The sequence below is a fragment of the Hemitrygon akajei genome, chromosome 11 (assembly GCF_048418815.1).
Source record: "Hemitrygon akajei chromosome 11, sHemAka1.3, whole genome shotgun sequence".
Classification (NCBI taxonomy): domain Eukaryota; kingdom Metazoa; phylum Chordata; class Chondrichthyes; order Myliobatiformes; family Dasyatidae; genus Hemitrygon; species Hemitrygon akajei.
In genome coordinates this window covers 135664903-135685428 of record NC_133134.1, presented here as the reverse complement: position 1 = coordinate 135685428, position 20526 = coordinate 135664903, and the positions used below count along the sequence as shown (strand labels likewise).

Below are 20526 nucleotides of genomic sequence, written 5' to 3'. Positions count from 1 at the left end.
TATGTAGAGGATGTTCAGAGTTATCCATAATTGACCGTAGCCTACTCAGCGCCCTTCGCTCAGCTACCGATGTTAAACTCTCCAGTACTTTGCCCACGACAGAGCCCGCCTTCCTTACCAGCTTATTAAGACGTGAGGCGTCCCTCTTCTTAATGCTTCCTCCCCAACACGCCACCACAAAGAAGAGGACGCTCTCCACAACTGACCTATAGAACATCTTCAGCATCTCACTACAGACATTGAATGACGCCAACCTTCTTAGGAAGTACAGTCGACTCTGTGCCTTCCTGCACAAGGCATCTGTGTTGGCAGTCCAGTCTAGCTCCTCGTCTAACTGTACTCCCAGATACTTGTAGGTCTTAACCTGCTCCACACATTCTCCATTAATGATCACTGGCTCCATATGAGGCCTAGATCTCCTAAAGTCCACCACCATCTCCTTGGTCTTGGTGATATTGAGACGCAGGTAGTTTGAGTTGCACCATATCACAAAGTCCTGTATCAGTTTCCTATACTCCTCCTCCTGTCCATTCCTGACACACCCCACTATGGCCGTGTCATCAGCGAACTTCTGCACATGGCAGGACTCCGAGTTATATTGGAAGTCTGATGTGTACAGGGTGAACAGGACCGGAGAGAGTACGGTTCCCTGCAGCGCCCCTGTGCTGCTGACCACCGTGTCAGACCTACAGTCTCCCAACCGCACATACTGAGGTCTATCTGTCAAGTAGTCCACTATCCAATCCACCATGTGAGAGTCTACTCCCATCTCCGTTAGTTTGTGCCTTAAGATCTTGGGCTGGATGGTGTTAAAGGCACTAGAGAAGTCAAGGAATGTAATCCTCACAGCACAACTGACCCCCTCTAGGTGAGAGAGTGATTTGTGCAGCAAATACGTGATAGCATCCTCCACTCCCACCTTCTCCTTATACGCAAACTGAAGAGGATCCTGGGCGTGCCTGGTTTGTGGCCTCAGATTCTGTATTATCAGCCGCTCCATGGTCTTCATCACGTGCGACGTCAAGGCAACAGGTCTGAAGTCATTCAACTCCTTTGGTTGTGGTTTCTTCGGTACCGGGACAATACAGGATGTTTTCCACTGTCTGGGTACTCTTCTCTGCTCCAGGCTCATGTTGAAGATGCGCTGCAGTTGTTCTCCCAGCTCAGTTGCACAGGCCCTCAGTAATCGTGGGGAAACTCCATCCGGTCCAGCCGCCTTGCTGGTACAGATCTTCCTCAGTTGACCTACCACCTGTGCAGCCGTAATCCTGGGCGTGGGCAAGGTCTCCTGTGAGTGGCTATTTTCCTGTGAGGGAAGTAAGCCTGGTGTGGATTTCTGCGGTGAGGATGAGATTGAGCTGTCGAACCTGTTGAAGAAGTTGTTCAGCTGGTTCGCTTTCTCCACATCTCCACTTATGTTCGCCCCCCGCTTTGCACCGCATCTGGTGATGATCTTCATCCCATCCCACACCTCCTTCATGCTTTTTTTCTGCAGCTTTTGTTCTAGCTTCCTCCTATACTGCTCCTTTGCCCCCCTTATCTGTACTCTGAGTTCCTTCTGAACTCTTTTAAGCTCCAACCGATCACCATCTTTTTTTTTTAAACTTTTTTTATTGTTTTCAAATAGTTACAGAATAAAAGTGTATGAGAAAAAAAATGTTACCCAGCCCCCCTCCCCTTAACCCCTCCCCCCTAACATCCCTAAAAAAAAAAGAAAGAGAAAAAAAAAAGGAATGCCTGGATATTGGAAGATCCCCACACGCTCCACGGAGTTCGTAATAACTTTAGTGTATGCATTTATTTCTTTCCCCAAGTAACCAATTATTTCATCTTCGGAGCACCTATATATTTAATCCTGTCTTTTGTAAATAAGGGCGCCAAATTTTAAGGCCCTCTTCTTCTGGTTTAGGAGGCCTTTGATGTGACTAGTGATCCAGGGCTTATTATTGGGATAGCAGCGAACAGTTCTAACAGGGACAACTGCATCCACACAAAAGTTAATATAGTCCGTTGTGCATTCAGTGACCTCCTCAACACCCCCACAGAGCCCCCCTTGCAGTACATCCCAGTTAGTAGTACCGAAGCAGTCTCTCAGGGCCTGTTCAGCTTCAGGAGTCCACTTCCTAAAAGAGCGTGTGGTAGTGGGATGCCTTTTGCACATGAACTTTTAAAATCTTAAATCAGCGAGTTGTTTATGTCTCCCCTCTTGCTCTTTCTCCCTTATGAGGGAGAGAGAGAGCCTGTGGTATGTCGAATGCTGGATGAACGTGGTGTTTTTGAAGTACAGCAATTCTGTGTCTTTGCTGTTGCTGTGCTGCACGCTTTAGTGCTCGATGGTGGGTGCCGATGCTTTTTGTTTTGCTTGTAGGGGAGAGAGATCGTTGCTTTGTTGCTGTTTACATGTGGGAGGGAGAGCTGAGGGGTCCTTGGGGTTCTAACATTTACTGTCATTCATTCTTTGGGGGCACTCCGCTGTTTTCATGGATGGTTGTGAAGAAAATACATTTCAGGATGTATATTGTATACATTTCTCTGACATTAAATGTGCCTTTGAAACCTTAGAAATTTTTGAAGATACGGTCCCAACACTGACCCCTGCGGAACACTACTAGTCACTGGCAGCCAACCAGAAAAGGATTCTTTTATTCCCACTCGCTGCCTCCTACCAATCAGCCAATGCCTTAACCATGTTAGTAACTTTCCTGTTGTATTGTGGCTCTTAACTTGCTAAGCAACCTCATGTGTGGAACCTTGTCAAAGATCTTCTGAAAGTCCAAATATACAACATCCACTACATCGCCTTTATCTGTCCAACTGTAATCTCCTCAGAGAATTCCAAAAGATTCATCAGGCAGGGTTTTCCCTGAAGGAAACCATGCTGACTTTGTACTATCTTGTCCTGTGTCACCAAGTACTCCATCACCTTATCCTATACAATTGACTCCAACATCTTTCCAACCACTGAGGTCAGGCTAACTGGTCTATAATTTCCTTTCTGCTGCCTTCCTCCTTTCTTAAGGAGTGGGGTAACATTTGCGATTTTCCAGTCCTCTGGCACTATGATTTCTGAAAGATCTTTCTAATGCCACCACAGTCTCCAATGCTAAAAGGCTGGAGATGAAAGAATCTGATAGGAGAGGAAATGGACCACAGGATAAAGGGCAGGTGGAAGAGCACAGGGGAGATAATAGGCAGATGAGAAGAGATAAGAGGCCAGAGTGGAAATAGAGGAAAAGGGGAGCGGGAGGAATTTTTTTACTGGGAGGAGAAATCAATATTCATGCCATCAAGTTGGAGGCTACCTAGACAGAATACCAAGTATTGTTATTCCACCCTGTGGGTGGTCTCATCCTAGCACTAGAGGAGGCCATGGACCGACATATTGGAACAGGACTGGACATTGGAATTAAAATGTTGGACCACTGAAAATTTCCATTTTTAGCAGATGAAATGGAGGTGCTTGACAAAGTGGCCCCCAAATTTATGACGGGTCTCACCAATGTAGAACAGATACACCGGGAGCACCAGATGCAGTAGGTGATCCCAGGTGAAGTGCCTCACCTAGACGGATCGTTTGAAACCCTGAATGGAGGTGAGTGAGGAGCTGAATGGACAGGTGATGTGTATTGAATATTTAAATAATATTTGAGTAGTCTTGTATATGTATTAGTTGATTAAGCATTTTTCATTTCAATAATTAATTACAAGTTATATGTATAAACACATGAATTGCATGCGTCATCACACTACCAAGTGATACATGTGCATCATGATTAACATAAAAACGAAGTTAGACTCACATTTCAGACTCCCATGTCTTCCTTTTGATCTTGTTCTTTTTGGACTTCCATCCATCCTGCTGGGCTTTGGTCTTTGTGTATACTTCTATATCACAGGCAGCGGCAAGATGATGTCAACACAGGTCACTGATTCCTTGAAGTCTCCTTTCCAGTCTGAGGGAAGCCCATTTCAGCATTTGCGACTGAATTAAAGAAGTTGTCTGAGCGTTGTCAGATTGTTAATGGGCTTAATGATACACTGAGAGAGATCGTTTAGTTTGTGGAATCTTACAAGAAAGCATTCAAAAACGGCTCCTAACTGAAGTACAACTCACATTTAAAAGTGCAGATGAAATCTCTGCTTTAATGAAAACTTCAGAAAATTGCACAATTGAGTTGCAGTCAGGAATGAAAGTGAGCGTGATCAAAATTGCAGAGTCTGAACAGAAACCGGCCTGGCCAAAAAAAATGATGTCACCATTGTGGCAGGGGTTCACATACACCAGATCGATACAGGTTTAAGGGTAAAAGTTGCAGAGAATGCAACAAAGTAGGACACATGCAAAGAGTATGCCAAGCAGACAAAAATAAATGGACTGCACAGGGAAGAGAAAAAACTATAAAGTTACAGTTTCAAAAAGAGCACTAATCTGAAAGTTATGAATGAAATATCTGATAATGGTGCGAGTGACACAGGACTGAGCAGCCTTAAGATTTACAAGTGAAAACTAACAATAGACAAGCAATATGGCTTACACCAGAAGTGAACAGCAAATGAATTAAGATGGAATTGAACACTGGCTCAGCTATTTCAGTTATTTCACAAAATAAGTTTAAATGGCATTTCAAAGATGCTAAACTGAAGCCTGCAGATATCCAACTAAGAATTTATACTGGAGAAAAGATAACTCCGGTGAGAATGACGTATGTGACTCTGAAATACAGCAACCAGCAAGTCACATTGAGCTTGTATGTGGTAGGAACAGAAGGGCCAGCATTGGGGGTGGGGGGCAGGATGTGGTTGACAGAGACAACTATACCTAGATTGGAAGTCCATCAACGATTTGCATGCCACATTCCCTGCAATAGATAGATAGATACTTTATTCATCCCCATGGGGAAATTCAGCATTTTTTCCAATGTCCCATACACTTATTGTAGCAAAACTAATTACATACAATACTTAACTCAGTAAAAATATGATATGCATCTAAAATCACCCTCTCAAAAAGCATTAATAATAGCTTTTAAAAAGTTCTTAAGTAGTTAACTTAAATACATTGAGTCCTAACCCCGGCACTTTAACATATCTTACTCCTAGCAGTTGAATTGTAAAGCCGAATGGCATTGGGGAGTATTGATCTCTTCATCCTGTCTGAGGAGCATTGCATCGATAGCAACCTGTCGCTGAAACTGCTTCTCTGTCTCTGGATGGTGCTATGTAGAGGATGTTCAGGGTTTTCCATAATTGACCGTAGCCTACTCAGTGCCCTTCGCTCTGCTACCGATGTTAAACTCTCCAGTACTTTGCCCACGACAGAGCCCGCCTTCCTTACCAGTTTATTAAGACGTGAGGCGTCCCTCTTCTTAATGCTGCCTCCCCAACACGCCACCACAAAGAAGAGGGCGCTCTCCACAACTGACCTATAGAACACCTTCAGCATCTCACTACAAACATTGAATGATGCCAACCTTCTAAGGAAGTACAGTCGACTCTGTGCCTTCCTGCACAAGGCATCTGTGTTGGCAGTCCAGTCTAGCTTCTCGTCTAACTGTACTCCCAGATACTTGTAGGTCTTAACCTGCTCCACACATTCTCCATTAATGATCACTGGCTCCATATGAGGCCTAGATCTCCTAAAGTCCACCACCATCTCCTTGGTCTTGGTGATATTGAGATGCAGGTAGTTTGAGTTGCACCATATTACAAAGTCCTGTATCAGTTTCCTATACTCCTCCTCCTGTCCATTCCTGACACACCCTACTATGGCCGTGTCATCAGCGAACTTCTGCACATGGCAGGACTCCGAGTTATATTGGAAGTCTGATGTGTACAGGGTGAACAGGACCGGAGAGAGCACGGTCCCCTGTGGCGCTCCTGTGCTGCTGACCACCATGTCAGACCTACAGTCTCCCAACTGCACATACTGAGGTCTATCTGTCAAGTAGTCCACTATCCAATCCACCATGTGAGAGTCTACTCTCACAGTCAACTGAAAATCAATTGGTACTGGATGATGCCTCCCTGCCGTACACCATGAACTGTCATCCAGCAGAGGACAAACAGGTGTTGATGCCAACCTCTGTGCCTCTGGTTGGAAAGCATATTGGGCCAAGGAAGCACTATACTGCTCACAGCAATCATGAAAGTCACAAAAGCAGTGGTCCAACTTTCACAGTTTTTGTAGGCAACAAACCTGAGAAAGCTTCTGATATGTTAATCAGGCAGTTCCTTGAGAAATGTGGTTTGGTTTTAAGCTGGAAGAGGGTTCAAGGAACTTCAGGAAAGTTGCAAGCATTTTGCTTTTGTGAGGATAAAGAACCAAAATCTATTCTGCATGCTTTAAGGTTATTTTATGAACTTCAAGTGGGAGACTAAAAGCTACTTGTAAAAGTAGGTGTAAAGACCAAAGCCCAGATAGATGAATGGAAGACCAAAAAGAAAGAAATCAATGGAGATACAAAAACAGAGAATTCATCAAATGATGTTAAGAATTTATTGTTCTGTGGTTAAGAAGGCATACAGTGCACTGTCCCTCATCAATCATGGGACTGAGGTTAAGTGCTGAGAGGTAATGTTGCAGCTATATAGGACCCTGGTCAGACCCCACTTGGAGTACTGTGCTCAATTCTAATCACCTCGCTACAGGAAGGACATGGAAACTATAGAAAGGGTGCAGAGGAGACTTACAAGGATGTTGCCTGGATTGGGGAGCATGTCTTATATGAATAGGTTGAGTGAACTCGGTCTTTTCTCCTTGGAGCGACAGAAGATGAGAGGTGTCCTGATAGAGGTGTACAAGATAATGAGAGGCATTAATCGTGTGGATAGTCAGAGGCTTTTCCCCAGGGCTGAAATGGCTAACACGAGAGGGCATAGTTTTAAGGTGCTTGGAAGTAGGTACAGAGGAGATATCAGGGGTAAATTTTTTATGCAGAGAGTGACAAGTACATGGAATGGGCTGCCGGTGGCAGTGGTGGAGGCAGAAGTGATAGGGTCTTTTAAGAGACTCCTGGAAGGCTATATGGAGCTTAGGAAAATAGCGGGCTATGGGTAAAGCCTAGGTAGTTCTAAGGTTCGGCACAGCTTTGTAGGCCAAAGGGCCTGTATTGTGCTGTAGGTTTTCTATGTTTCTATGTTCTAGATGATGAAATCAAGAGGAGAGATAGGATCATAAGAGGAGAAATAAGAGGATTATAAGAGTAAACCTAGCAATTATTGGCCTGTAAGTTTGACATCAGTGGTGGGTAAATTAATGGAAGGTATTCTTAGAGATGGTATATATACGTTTGTAATTATCTGGATAGACATGGTCTGAATAGGAATAGTCAACATGGACTTGTGTGTGGAAGGTCATGTTTGACAAATCTTATTGAATTTTTTGAAGAGTTACGAGGAAAGTTGACGAGGGTAAAACAGTGGATGTTGTCTATATGGACTTCAGTAAGACCTTTGACAAGGTTTCACACGGAAGGATAGTTAGGAAGGTTCAATCATTAGGTATTAATATTGAAGTAGTAAAATTGATTCAACAGTGGATGGATGGGGGATGCCAGAGAGTAGTGGTGGATAACTGTTTGTCAGGTTGGAGGCTGGTGACTAGTGGTGTGCCTCAGGGATCTGTACTGGGTCCAATGTTGTTTGTCATATACATTAATGATCTGGATGATGGGGTGGTAAATTGGATTAGTAAGTATGCAGATGATACTAAGATAGGTGGCATTGTGCATAATGAAGTAGGTTTTCAAAGCTTGCAGAGAGATTTAGGCCAGTTAGAAGAGTGGGCTGAAAGATGGCAGATGCAGTTTAATGCTGATAAGTGTGAGGTGCTACATTTTGGTAGGACTAATCAAAATAGGACATTCATGGTAAATGGTAGGGCATTGAAGAATGCAGTAGAACAGAGTGATCTAGGAATAATGGTGCATAGTTCCCTGAAGGTGGAATCTCATGTGGGTGGTGAAGAAATATTTTGGTATGCTGGCCTTTATAAATCAGAGCATTGAGTATAGGAGTTGGGATGTAATGTTGAAATTGTACAAGGCATTGGTAAGGTCAAATTTGGAGTATTGTGTGCAGTTCTGGTCACGGAATTATAGGAAAGATATCAATAAAATAGAGAGAGTACAGAGAAGATTTACTAGAATGTTACCTGGGTTTCAACACCTAAGTTACAGAGAAAGGTTGAACAAGTTAGGTCTTTATTCTTTGGAGTGTAGAAGGTTGAGGGGGGACTTGATAGAGGTATTTAAAATTATGATGTGGATAGATAGAGTTGACGTGGATAGGTGTCAATAATATAGTATTATATTATATTATATATAATATATAGTTCAGATGCATTCTCTGTTGAGTTGGTTTATAGCTAAGCAGGGAAGAGTGTGTATTTAATATTTAAGTAATATTTGCGTAATCTTATATTTAGGATGATTAAGCATTTATGGTCATTTAAATAATTAATTACGAGTTATATATATCAATACGTGGTTTGGATATGTCACCACGCTACCACATGATGCATGTGTGCTTTGCTTAAAGTAAACACCAAGTTGAACCCACATTCTTGGACTCCTGTGTCTTCCTGAAGTTAGACCTGCATTCCTAGATTTCCGGGTCTTTCTCTGAATTAGCTTCATGTTTAGAAGTTACAAAACATAACAGCAGGTGTATCACTTTGGGTAGGGACAAATGGACGAGGGAATCATGGAGGTAGCGATTCTTGGGGATAGCAGAGAGTGGGGGTTGGTAAAGATGAGTTTGGTGGTAGCTTCCCTTTGGAGATGATGGATGTTGTGGAAAACAATGTGTTGGTTGCTGAGGCTCACTGGGTGGTAGGTAAGGAAAAGAGGAACTCTATCACTGTTAAGGTGACAGGAAGTTGTGGTGAGCATGAATGTTTGGGAAATAAATGAGATGCAGGTGAGGGAAGCATCAATGGTGGAGGAAGGGAAACCCCATACTTTGAAGAAGGAGGACATCTCCAATGTCCTGGAAAGGAAAGCTGCAGCCTAGGAACAGACACTGCAGAGGCGAAGGAAATCGCATCTTTCAGGAGACAGTTTGGGAAAAGCTATAGTCAAGATTGTTATGGAAGTCAGTAGGTTTATAAAAATGTCAGCCAACAGTTTGTCTCCAGAGAGGGAGACAGAGAGATTAAAAAAGGGCAGGGAGGTGACAGAAATGGACCGAGTGAATTTAAGGGCAGGGTTGATGGAGGAGGCAAAGTTGATGAAATTGATGAGCTCAGCATGAATGTATGAAGCAGTACCAAAGCAGTCATCCATGTAGTAGAGGAAGAGTTGGGGAGCATTACCGGGGAAGACTTGGAACATAGACTGTTCTATGTCCCCAACGAAAAGGCAGGCAGAGCTGGGACCCATCTGGGTGCCTATGGCTACCCCTAGAGTCTGGAGAAAGTGGGAGGAGCTGTAAGAGAAATTGTTGAGGGTGATGAATAGTTCTGCCAGACAGAAGAGGGTGGGTGGTGGAGGGGAGCTGGTTGATTCTTTTATTGAGAAAGGAGCTGAAAGCTTTAAGTCCTACTTAATGGGGATATAAGTGAATAGGGACTGGAGTGCATATCAATGATACCATGAGAAGGACTCTACAGACAGTCAAGTCCCATTATGCTGCCAGGCCAGCCAGTAACCCAGCGTGATACACTAGCTCACTGATATCCTCACGGACATCTTCACTGCATCACTCATCTGGGCTGCTTTCCCCAAATGCTTCAAACCAGCCCCCAACATCCCTGTACCAATGAATTCTACACCTTCAGAACTAACCGATTACCACCAGTGGCACTGATACCAATCACCATGAAGTGAAACATTAAAAACTCCACTCCTGCCACACTGGACTCTAACCAATATGCTAACTGACAAAACCACTCTCGGACAGGTGCCAAAGCATGTACCTGGCCCTGACACAACAAGAAAACAAGGACACTTATGTCAGAATGTTGTTTTTGGATTTCAGTTTGGCATTCAACACTATTGTCCCACTGATGTAGAGGAGATTTATGATAACACTGGTAAGGCTGGGAGTACTTAACAAAACTCAGGACACCGCAAATCAATGTGCTTAACTCCCTGCCCCGCACATTTTATACATGACTGTGAAGCTAAATACAGCTCCAATGCCATTTTTAAGTTTGCTGATGACACCAAAGTTGATGGCCAAATCAAAAGTGGTGATGAATCAGCATAGCAGGGAGATTGAAAATCTGGTTGAATAGTGCCACAGCAATGGCCTCTCACTTAACGTCAGCAAAACCGAAGAGCTGGTTATTGTAAACTGGAAGTGGAAACCGAAGGTCCATGAGCCAGTCATCATCGGGGATCGGAGGGTCAATAACTATAAATTCCTTTGCATTATCATTTCAGGGGATATACGATATCCTGGGGCCAGCATGTAAGGGGCATTACAAAGAAGGCACAGCAGTGCCTCTACTTTCTTAGAAGTTTGCACAGATTTGGCATGTCATCTAAAATTTTAACAAACATCTATAGATGTAAGTCATTAAGCGTCCATCATTAAAGGTAATGATGGCGTCCATCATTAAGGATCCCCACCACCCAGGACATGCCCTCTTCACTCTGTTACCATCAGGAAGGAGGTACAGAAGCCTGAAGGCACACACTCAGTGATTCAGGAACAGCTTCTTCCCCTCTTCCATTGGACATTTAGAACAACACCTCACTACTTTTTATTTCTGTTTTTTTGCACTACTCATTTAACTTTTTTGATATATATATATTTCATGTAACTCAGTTTTTTCTCCATATTTATTTATCATATATTTAATTGTACTACTGCTGTAAAGTTAACACAATTCACGACATATGCCAGTGATATTAAATCTGATTCTGATCCTCTATTATGCCCTGGTATGGAAACACCCAAAAATGCCCAAAAATGGAAAAGTCTACAAAAAGTAGTGGATGCAGCCCAGTCCATCACAGGAAAATCCCTCCCTGCCATTGAGCCCCTCTCAGGGAGCAGTGCCACAAGAAAGCATCATCAGGGACCCCCACCATCCGGTCCATGCTCTCTTCTTGCTGCTGCCATCAGGAAGGAAGTATAGGAGCTTCAGGTCCCACACCACCAGGTTCAGGAACTGTTATTACCCCTAACCATCAGGCTCCTGAATCAGCTTTTATAACTCCACTCACCTCAACATTGAACTGATTCCACAACCTATGGACTCACTCCAACTCATGTCCTCAATTTTATTTATTTATCTATCTATCTATCTATCTATCTATCTATCTATCTATCTATCTATCTATTTATTTATTATTTTTGTATTTGCACAATTGGTCTTCTTTTGCACATTGGTTGTCTGTATCTTTTTGTGTGTAGGTTTTCATTGATTCTATTGTATTTCTTCATTCTACTATGAGTACACATAAGAAAATGAATCTCAGGGTAGTATGTGGTGACATATGCATATTTGATAATGATTTTACTTTGAATTTTGAACTTTGAACTTAGTTCTTCTGAGAGTTGAGCATAGTTCAGGTTGTTTTCTTTAGAACAGAAGTGGCTGATAGAAATTTCATTGAGAAGTATAAAATTATGAGGAATTATGTGAATAAGAAGGATCTATTCCCCTTATCATTGAGGCCAATGAGTAGAAACAATAAGTAGAAGGATTAGGGGAGGGACTAAGTTAAATATTGCCACTTAAAAAGTGGTAGGAGCCTGGAATTCTCTCTATGAGAGTAAGCAGAAAACTGCAAGACATTTAAAAAACACCTAAAAGAGCAGCTAATATGCTGTAGTTTACAAGGTGACTGATTAAAAAACGGAAGTGACATTAGTCTGGATAGCTCTTCTTTTAATTCATACTGGCTGGGTGTACCGATTGGATTACTTAAGAATCAGTGATAAGCTTTCATCTGCAAGTTATCCACAAGTATTTAATGGAAATCTACTGAACCGCACTCAGCTATTGGATGTTCGATTGTAAAATGTGGTATTCAGGCAGTCTATCCTAATCGTTGCAAATATTCTAAAATTATCAACATTCATTATTTCCTAATGTGCAATCTTAACTTTAAAATAAACAGAATCATACGTTTACAAATACAGGCACGTCCAGACACTATACATTTCAAACGCAGTGACAGGTTGGAGGTTGTTGGGTCTCTTCCTGTTTCTGCTTCTGGTGCTGATGCTGAGGCTGATGCTTCCCCACCTCGCTTCTCGCCCTTTTCCCTTCTGTCATGGCGTCTCAGAATTCTCCTGCTTCGAACTGTAGCTGGTGGCCAATCTCAGCAACTGAAAACGATGGGAAAATCAGCGAGGGCGAACAAAGCAGCACTCCGGCTCAAGAACAGGCGGGGTTTCTCTCTGATAAAAACGAAAAAGACGGTGACGGTATCGTCTTGTATCACTGGACCCAGTCTTTCAGTTCACAGAAGGTAAACACTGTAATTCGATGTGTAATTCGCTGTCGGTAACAAAGTGCACAATAGAGCTGGAATACTTTATAGAGATTTATGTTTTGACACTCTTCATTTAATACACTTAGTTTGCTTTCATTCACGAAAAGAACATGTTACAATTTTTTCCTGAATATTTCCTATAGCGTGCTCTTACAATCTGCAGAATTCGCCTCGTTGCTTTCATTACAATGTGCTGATGCTTCATAGGAGGTAGTGTGAAAGGTTTTTGTTATTGAAGATAATGAAACTGAGCGCTGAGATTTTCTTTGTTTTACCTGAGGAATTTTATTTGTAGGGAAGCAGCAACAACACCCAAACATGCCTCGAAAAATAAAGACATGGAATAATGTAAAGCGCTCCTTCCGTCATCGGAGCACCTGTACACAATCGCATTGTTGCATAATGCAGACAAAGGTTTAGTAATTCTTCAGATGATCGTGTGTGGCATTCGGATGGTCGTGCTAGGGGAAGCAGCATACGGGTAAAACCGTGAGAACAACCCGGCAATGTAAACACTTCCGTGCGACTCAGATGATAAAGCAGTAAGACATTGTAATTAGATTTCATCAAGCGACATTAGACCTTCCGGCGCAGGTCGATTCTGAATGTCATTCCACTGTTTCGTATAAAATGTTGACCCCTGCCGTGTCCACATCTGCTCTCTAGGACACGTCTAAAGATTTCTGACTTGCCCTGTGCTTTTTTTTAATACATCAAGAAATAATCGTCCTTTAAAATGTTTGACCTGCGAGGCGCGGAAGAATTCCATTTGTACCCCAGCCTGAGCAGAATTGCAGGAAGTAAAACAAGTCTGCGCGTGACATTGTTCATAAATGTTTAAAATTTTCAAATCAAGCATCGTTCCTGACCAGTAGCACTGGTGTAAGTTTTCGAGGGATTCTTCTTTCCCTTTCAGTGCAACAGCAAAATAATTCTATTAGGAAACATGGCACTATTATATTAAGCAATGTTACCATCTTTATGTGACCGAAAGAATATAACTGGATCCAATGTCACATTCAGATATTGAATATAATCAGTTTTTCAGGCTTTTGAAGTCATTTTAACTCAATGCCTGAATTCTGTCTTATAGTGGACCTCGAGCTATCAATTGGCACATCATTTCACCAATATGCAATTCTCCTGCATACACATTAAAATTTGATTTTGCTGTATTGATGTTTGCCTGGAAATGTGACATGCAAGCCTTGCCCTGAGTTTTTAGTATTTCTGATACACACTGCAGTGAACTATCCATTAACAAGGGGGTTTGTCTTCTTTGCATAAAGGACTTGACACTCTTACCAATTGACAATTTCTTCTATCACATCCATACCGTTAATCTTCACCATTGTGAAGATTAAAAACCTAGCTGTTTAATATCAGGTGTACCAAACCAATATAAAATCTCTTGCATATCTGTACTTAGGAATCAGATTCTGGTTTATTGGTATCAAATTCGTTGTTTTGCAGCAATGGTGCCCTGCAAGACATAAAAGTATCTTTTATTTACAATAAATAAATAAATGTGTGAAAGAGGAATAGTGAGGTAATCTGGTGGTGGAGGGGAAGAAGATGTTCCCAAAATGTTGAGTGCAAGTCCTCAAGTCCCTATAGCCCTGCCCAGATGGTAGTAAAAGAAGAGAACATATTGTAGATGGCGAGGGTCCTTAATGATGATGCCACCTTCTTGAAGTACTGGCTTTTGAAGATGCTCTTGTGTAGTGTTGTGTCCATGCTAGAGCGAGTTGAGTCTACAATCCTCTGCAGGCTCTTTTGACCCTGTTCATTGGAGCCTCCATACCATGTGCTGGTGCTCTCTGAACACTGTGCATATAAAGATATGTAACTTAAAATTACTTTGGAATTTGAAGGGTACGGTGATTTCCTTGAGGTAAGATAGATATTTTAACATTTTATCAGTCATATATTTGCTATATTTTCTAATAAAAACTATACATAGCAATTTTCCTAAACCATGTGTAAAGATAATACCTTTTTTTTTACTGAGACCTCAATTTCCATTCTATTTTTCTTTTTTTTGTAATTTATCAGCGCTATAAACTCATGTTAACCTGGAAGTTTGACATAACTTGGTGCAAATGTTGTTCTGTGGGAAGGAATCAAGGACTATTACATCACTGGAAAGATTCAATAGCAGAGTTCATCAAGATGCCCTTTCTGACAATTGCTATTTGATTCTATGTCCTTGATAAACCCCCCCCCCCCCCACTCCCCTTCTATAGCCTTGGTTATTTTGGCCATATAAAAGTTTTAAGAAAGCTGAAGGATCTCTGCTGACGTCTCAGAACTCAATGCAAAAGAACACAAAAGAAAATAGGAGCAGGAACAGGCTCCCCAGTCCCACAGACCTCCTCCATATTCATTGCTATCATGGCTGATCTACCCCAGACCTCAATCTCTTCTCTGTGCCAGATCCCAGTAACCCTCAGTCCCTCAATCTTTCAAAAAAACAGATCTACCTCCACTGTAAATGTTTCCAATAAGCTGGTCTGGGAATTCCAGAGATTCACCACTCTCAACCAGAATAGACATACACAAAAGGAACCTCAGAGAGAAACCTTTGTACATAAAATTACAGCTTCATCACCCATATCCGGGGACCTTAGGGATGCCACAATATTGACCCAAAGAGGGGACAAATATGATTGTAATATCTATGTAGGTATTTCATTGTTTCATGCCATAAATAATGTCATGACAAGGCTTTTAATTAATCATCTCATAATGGCCAGAAAGCAATACCATGGTCATGATTTCAGTTCCATCCTTGGAAAGTGACAATTAGATGATTTTCATTGCATGATTCCTCCAAGAATCTTACTATATATGTGGAGCGTGTTTTAATCTGGTAAAATACTTCGTCTGTCAACAGAAGAAAAATAGGAGATTACTTTCCCAGTTTAGCTGTCTTCAGAAATTTGTTACCTTTCAGCGTCTATCTTCTTTTGGAATGCAGGCCATGGTTCTTGTCGATGGGTGTACTATTGAGTTGTTCAACTGCAAGCTATGTTACTGTTCCAATCCTTTTTTCAAACTTTATTCCGTCAATATTACATTGCCTCTTTGACAAACTTCCTGTTGAAGTGAAGTTCATCTCTGGAACTAATGGGAAACTGTTCAGCCTCCTCAGCTCCACATTAGAAGCAAGGCCACTCCAACCACCAACATCAAGCTTCAGTATGCAGACAGTACTCATGTTTGTACATTCTCAGAGGCCAAATTCCCAGATACCATTGAAGTATATTTGAGAATGGGCTTTACACTAAACGTCTGCAAAACAGTCATGATCAGCTGTGATTCAATTGCACTATACTGTTCTTTTGTATTGATTAGCTGCTGAATCCAAGTGGCATGTACTATTTTAGCATATTCATAATCCAAATATGAATACTAGTTTTGAACATCATTGTAGTTAGCATTTACCTGGAGGGCTCATCAATCTATACGTGTAGCACAATAGAATCCTTTGGTCCGATCAGTTCCTCCTTTTCCACTCCTTGGGATCGAGGACCACTTACTTCCACTCCGTTTTTCTTTTGTGGGTTCTGCGATGAGTAACAAGGCCAAAATAGGAAGCACAGACTTTCCACATGTGGGGCAGAAAGTGGCTGATAGGGCAGATATGTAGGTAGGTAGTTTTTGCAGTGGGCCACTTTTTCCACTGCTTGTGCAGGACACTGGTGGGCTCCTGATACATTATTTTAAAGTTCTGAATATCACACCTGATGGTTGGTATCATGACTTGCATTCCATCATGAGGCAAACATAAGATGTAAATGAACTCCTCTGCACAGATCGAGGGAGTTAATGGCTTTAGTAAGGTTGAAGATGGCCATGTATAGTAGATGGTGCTTACTCCATGCATTTCCTTCAAATTCTGCTCAGTGAAGATCACATTTTTTGAGTTTCTAGAGCCACAGAATGCTCATTGTCCTTTAGGGAACAGCTTTGTGAGGAGGCAGGTGAAATCACTTTCCCTGTATTTAATCAGCAGGGAGACCCTGCTGCATTCAGATATTTCCTTTCTTGAAGATAGTTTCAATTATAGCAGCTCAGAATTTTTCTGCATGTTTCCTCGCCCCTAATCTGAACAATGTGATAATGGATTTGTGCCTGGAGTATTTTATGTTAAGGTTTAGGATTTCAGCAGAGATAATGACCCTTCTGAAGCATTGTTATTCCTAAGTTTGGATGTAGCATTCTCAATTTCCTGTTGGTTAGGGGTAGCAACAAGATTGGTCCAATTAGGAATGAAATTTAGTGTGTTCCTGATAAGGACAGAATAATGGTTGAAGACACCTTTGAAGTGTTCCTGTCAGCAGGCATCAATGGCCTCTGGATTCCTGATGAGTAGACCTCTGTTCTTCACCCTCAATAGGATAGGACCTCTGGTGTTTGATCCATAGATGGTATTACAGCACTGAAGAACGTAGACATATCATGGCTATCAGTGCAGAACTTCGTGTAACTCTTTCCATCTATCATCTGTTCATTAGGTCATAGGGTTTCTGTTGGACTGCTTTCCAGTGCCTGTAGAGTGCTTCATTTCTTATGCATAAAGGTTAGCTTCTAATTCAGGCTTCAAGATTGGTTAATGTCATTTCCAATATTCAAGTATAAAAGAGAATGAAATCATTGTTACTCAAGATCCAATGCAGCACAAAAAGTCAATAGACAAAGAACACAAAAATAAAAAAACACAATAAAAATAAATACATAAGACAGCTTATATACATAGATTGATTGTATGTTCATGAAGTAATGCTAGGCACAGGTGTGTCTATACTGATGCACCATCAATAATTCTCAGAGACTGGAAGTGAACGATAGGCTTTTATTAACAGCAAAAGGGAGCACGACATCGCGAAGACTGAGGGAGGAGCAGTGCCCCAATCGCCTTTATACAGGGGTCTGTGGGAGGAGCCACAGGAGCAGTCAGCAGCAGTCAGCAGAGGGGCGTGTCCAGACAGGTATACATAGTTTACCACATATACATAAGATGATTCTGACAGGAAATGATGAAGACACTCCAGGACTGCCTTATATTAATGGTTGATTAGTACCTTGATCTCCTCCTGGTTTCATTTGCTAGAGAAATCAAGAGCCTCTTCATTGAAGATTAGTTGGTGATTCATCCAACAGGCAACAGTCAATGACATAGGTAATGTGAACATCTTCGAAGTCCTTGGCTTAGACAGTGATAATAATTTAAGTGGGACTTTGATCCTGGTGTTGCCATTACAATTCCTGCTAACCACCATGACAAAATAGAATGTTTGTTTATGATGAGACCATGCTCCAAGCATTTTGCTTCAAGAAAGACCCTGTTGAAGTTACCAAGGAGAATTAGTTCTCTCACTTTGTTTTGAAGGTTAATATAGAAGCTTTCCTTGGATTCATCTGTAGCTTCCAAGGTTGCTTTGTGTGCACTGATGATAGTATCATGTTGGTTCCATGTTAGAGTGTGTCAATGGATTATAAAGTATTCCCTAATTCTGTGGTAGAATCACTGAAATAGCAAACCAGCTCATTCTTGATTGGACTGCTGAATTTCCCCTCCAGAATCAGATATACCCATTGCTTTGTTCTTTAAACTGGTCACCTCCTGATTTTGATTTCTCACTCAGTGCAGCAATGGTGATGTTAGTGTTTAAAGCATATGAGCTACTGAACTATGATAGCAGATTAGCAATCAGATATGTCCCTTTTGTGGCAGGCCATGCAGGTCTGACCTGCCTCTTGGCAGACAGTAGGTTTGCAAAGAACGTGTGGAGAAAGAAGCAGAGGGTCTGTGGATTAATTCAAAACAGCTGCCTTTTGAACAGAGGACTCTGATCACTGCTGCCTTCCTAGATGCCCAGTAGATCTTGACTTTGGTGCCCGGTCTGAGGTTGTGATTTTCAAATGCCCTTTTCCTCAGTCAGCCAAAGGCTGTGCTGGTGCAATGAATTTCATCTTCACTGAGCAATGCATATAAACAGTTGCTAAAGTACATATAAATTTTATAAAACCAGTTGTAGATGAGTGTGCCCCCCACAAAATCATTCAGTCTTACCCAACCAAAAGCCCTGAATGAACCATGAGATCTGCAAACAACTGAGGACCAGATCAGATGCATTTAGGTCTGGTGACCAAGAAAGTTACAGGAGGTCCAGGTACGATCTCCAGAAAGCCATCTCATGGACAAAGTGGCAATTCTGAGCTGATGCTCAACAATTATGGCAGGGCTTAAATGCTATCACCTCTTATAAAGTCCTCCACGACCTGGATCAACACACTGAGGTCATGTGGAGGCTTGTGTGCTTCAAGGACTTCATCAGGCAATGCCAACTCAGGACCACCCATGTTGGAACAGGTGTGGATGAGACTTCAACTCTGCATTCAGTACCATCATCCTGCAAAACTAATCAATAAGCTTCAAGACCTTGGCCTTACTACCTCCTCATGCAATTGGATCCTTGATTTCCTCACTTGCAGACTCCAATCAGTTCAGATTGCCAACAACTTCTCCTGCACAATCTCTATCAGCACAGGTGCACCACTAGGCTGTATGCTTAGTCCCCTGCTTTACTCGCTTTACACTTACAACTGTGTACTTTAGCACAGTTCCAATGCCACATTCAAATTTGCTGAAGACACCACTATCATAGTCTGAATCAAAGGTAGTGATGAATCGGCATATAAGAGAGAGATTGAAAATCTGGCTGAGTGGTGCCACAACAATAACCTCTCTCTCAATGTCAGCAAGACCAAGGAGCTGATTATTGACTTCAGGAGGAGAAAACCAGAGGTCATGAGTCAGTCTTCATTGGAAAATCAGAGGTGGAGAGGGTCAGCAACTTTAAATTCCTCAGTATCATTTCGAAGGACTTGTCCTGGGCCCAGCATGTAAGTGCAATTACAAAGAAAGAACAGCAGCACTTTTGCTTCCTAAGGAGTTTGCGAAGATTTGGCATGACATTTAAACTTTGACAAATTTCTATAGATGTGTGTGGACAATATACTGACTGGCTTCATCACAGACTGGTATGGAAACACAAATGCCCTTGAATGAAAAATCCTACAGAAACTAGTGGAATATGGCCCAGTCCTTCACTGCTAAACCCCTCCCAATCACTGAGCACATCTACACAGAGTGTTGTCACAGGAAAGCAGCATCCATTATCAGTGACCACCCTGGTCATGCTCTCTTTTTGCTGCTGCAATCAGTAAAAAGATACAGGAGCCTCAAGACACACACCACCAGGTTCAGGAACAGTTATTACAACTCAACCATCAAGCACTTGAACCAAATGGGATAACTTCACTCAACTTCACTTGCCTCCTCACTGAAATGTTCCCACAATCACTTTCAAAGACTCTTTATTTCAGGTTCTTGCTTATTTATTGGTTTTTTTTTTGTCTTTTAGTATTTGCAGTTTGTTGTCTTTTGAACACTAGTTGAACATCTAAGCTGGTATGATTTTTCATTGATTCTATTATGGTTATTATTCTATTATGGATTTATTGTGTATGCCCACAAAAATGAATCTCAGGATTGTATATGATGACATATATGTGCTTAGATAATAAATTGGATTTGAACTTTGAAGGGCCTGCCAAGATATTGGAAGTGGTCCATGTTTTCCAGGCTCTTATGCTAAGTCTTTATTGTTGGAGATAATTTGGTGGATCAGCTTTGTCTTGTGGATATTAAGTGTTAGGTCCTTTCTCTCGTGTGCTGTAGTGAAGGCATTGACAATAGTTTGGGACACAGCCTATCAGCATGCATAAATACAAGTGTTATCAGGTTTCAGATAACCTTTTAAAGTGTATTGATTCTAAGTTGAACAGTTTCACATTAGTTTTGAGGATTTGCTTCTAGAAAGATTGTTGGAGGTGAAATGCAGTCACTCTTCCCTGTCTCGTCTGTGTGCTGTATTGAGCTCTTTGCCAAAGCCATCAGGAAGGATGAAAGGTGCGGAGAAAGAAGCAAAGGGCCTGTGTCTTGGTTAATTTAGAGCAACTGCATGAAAGAGGACTCTCTGAACTAGGGGCTATTTCCAGAAAC

At 41.8% G+C, this 20526-nt stretch overlaps 1 protein-coding gene across 6 annotated transcripts in view; it reads left to right on the top strand.

Moving 5' to 3' along the window:
• Positions 1 to 20526, top strand: part of gdap1l1 (ganglioside induced differentiation associated protein 1-like 1) — a 126854-nt gene that overhangs the window by 36049 nt on the left and 70279 nt on the right. For 2 of the 6 annotated variants that reach the window (XM_073061746.1, XM_073061745.1), the window contains exons 4-5: positions 3443 to 3592; positions 12097 to 12428. The exons of 2 other annotated variants lie outside the window; for them this stretch is intronic. In XM_073061746.1, the coding sequence (XP_072917847.1) occupies positions 12231 to 12428 (198 nt within the window). In that variant the 5' untranslated portion in view covers positions 3443 to 3592; positions 12097 to 12230. Of the gene's footprint in view, positions 1 to 3442; positions 3593 to 12096; positions 12429 to 12898; positions 12995 to 20526 lie in introns of those variants that run through there. 2 more of the 6 variants (XM_073061744.1, XM_073061749.1) reach the window with 2 other exon arrangements.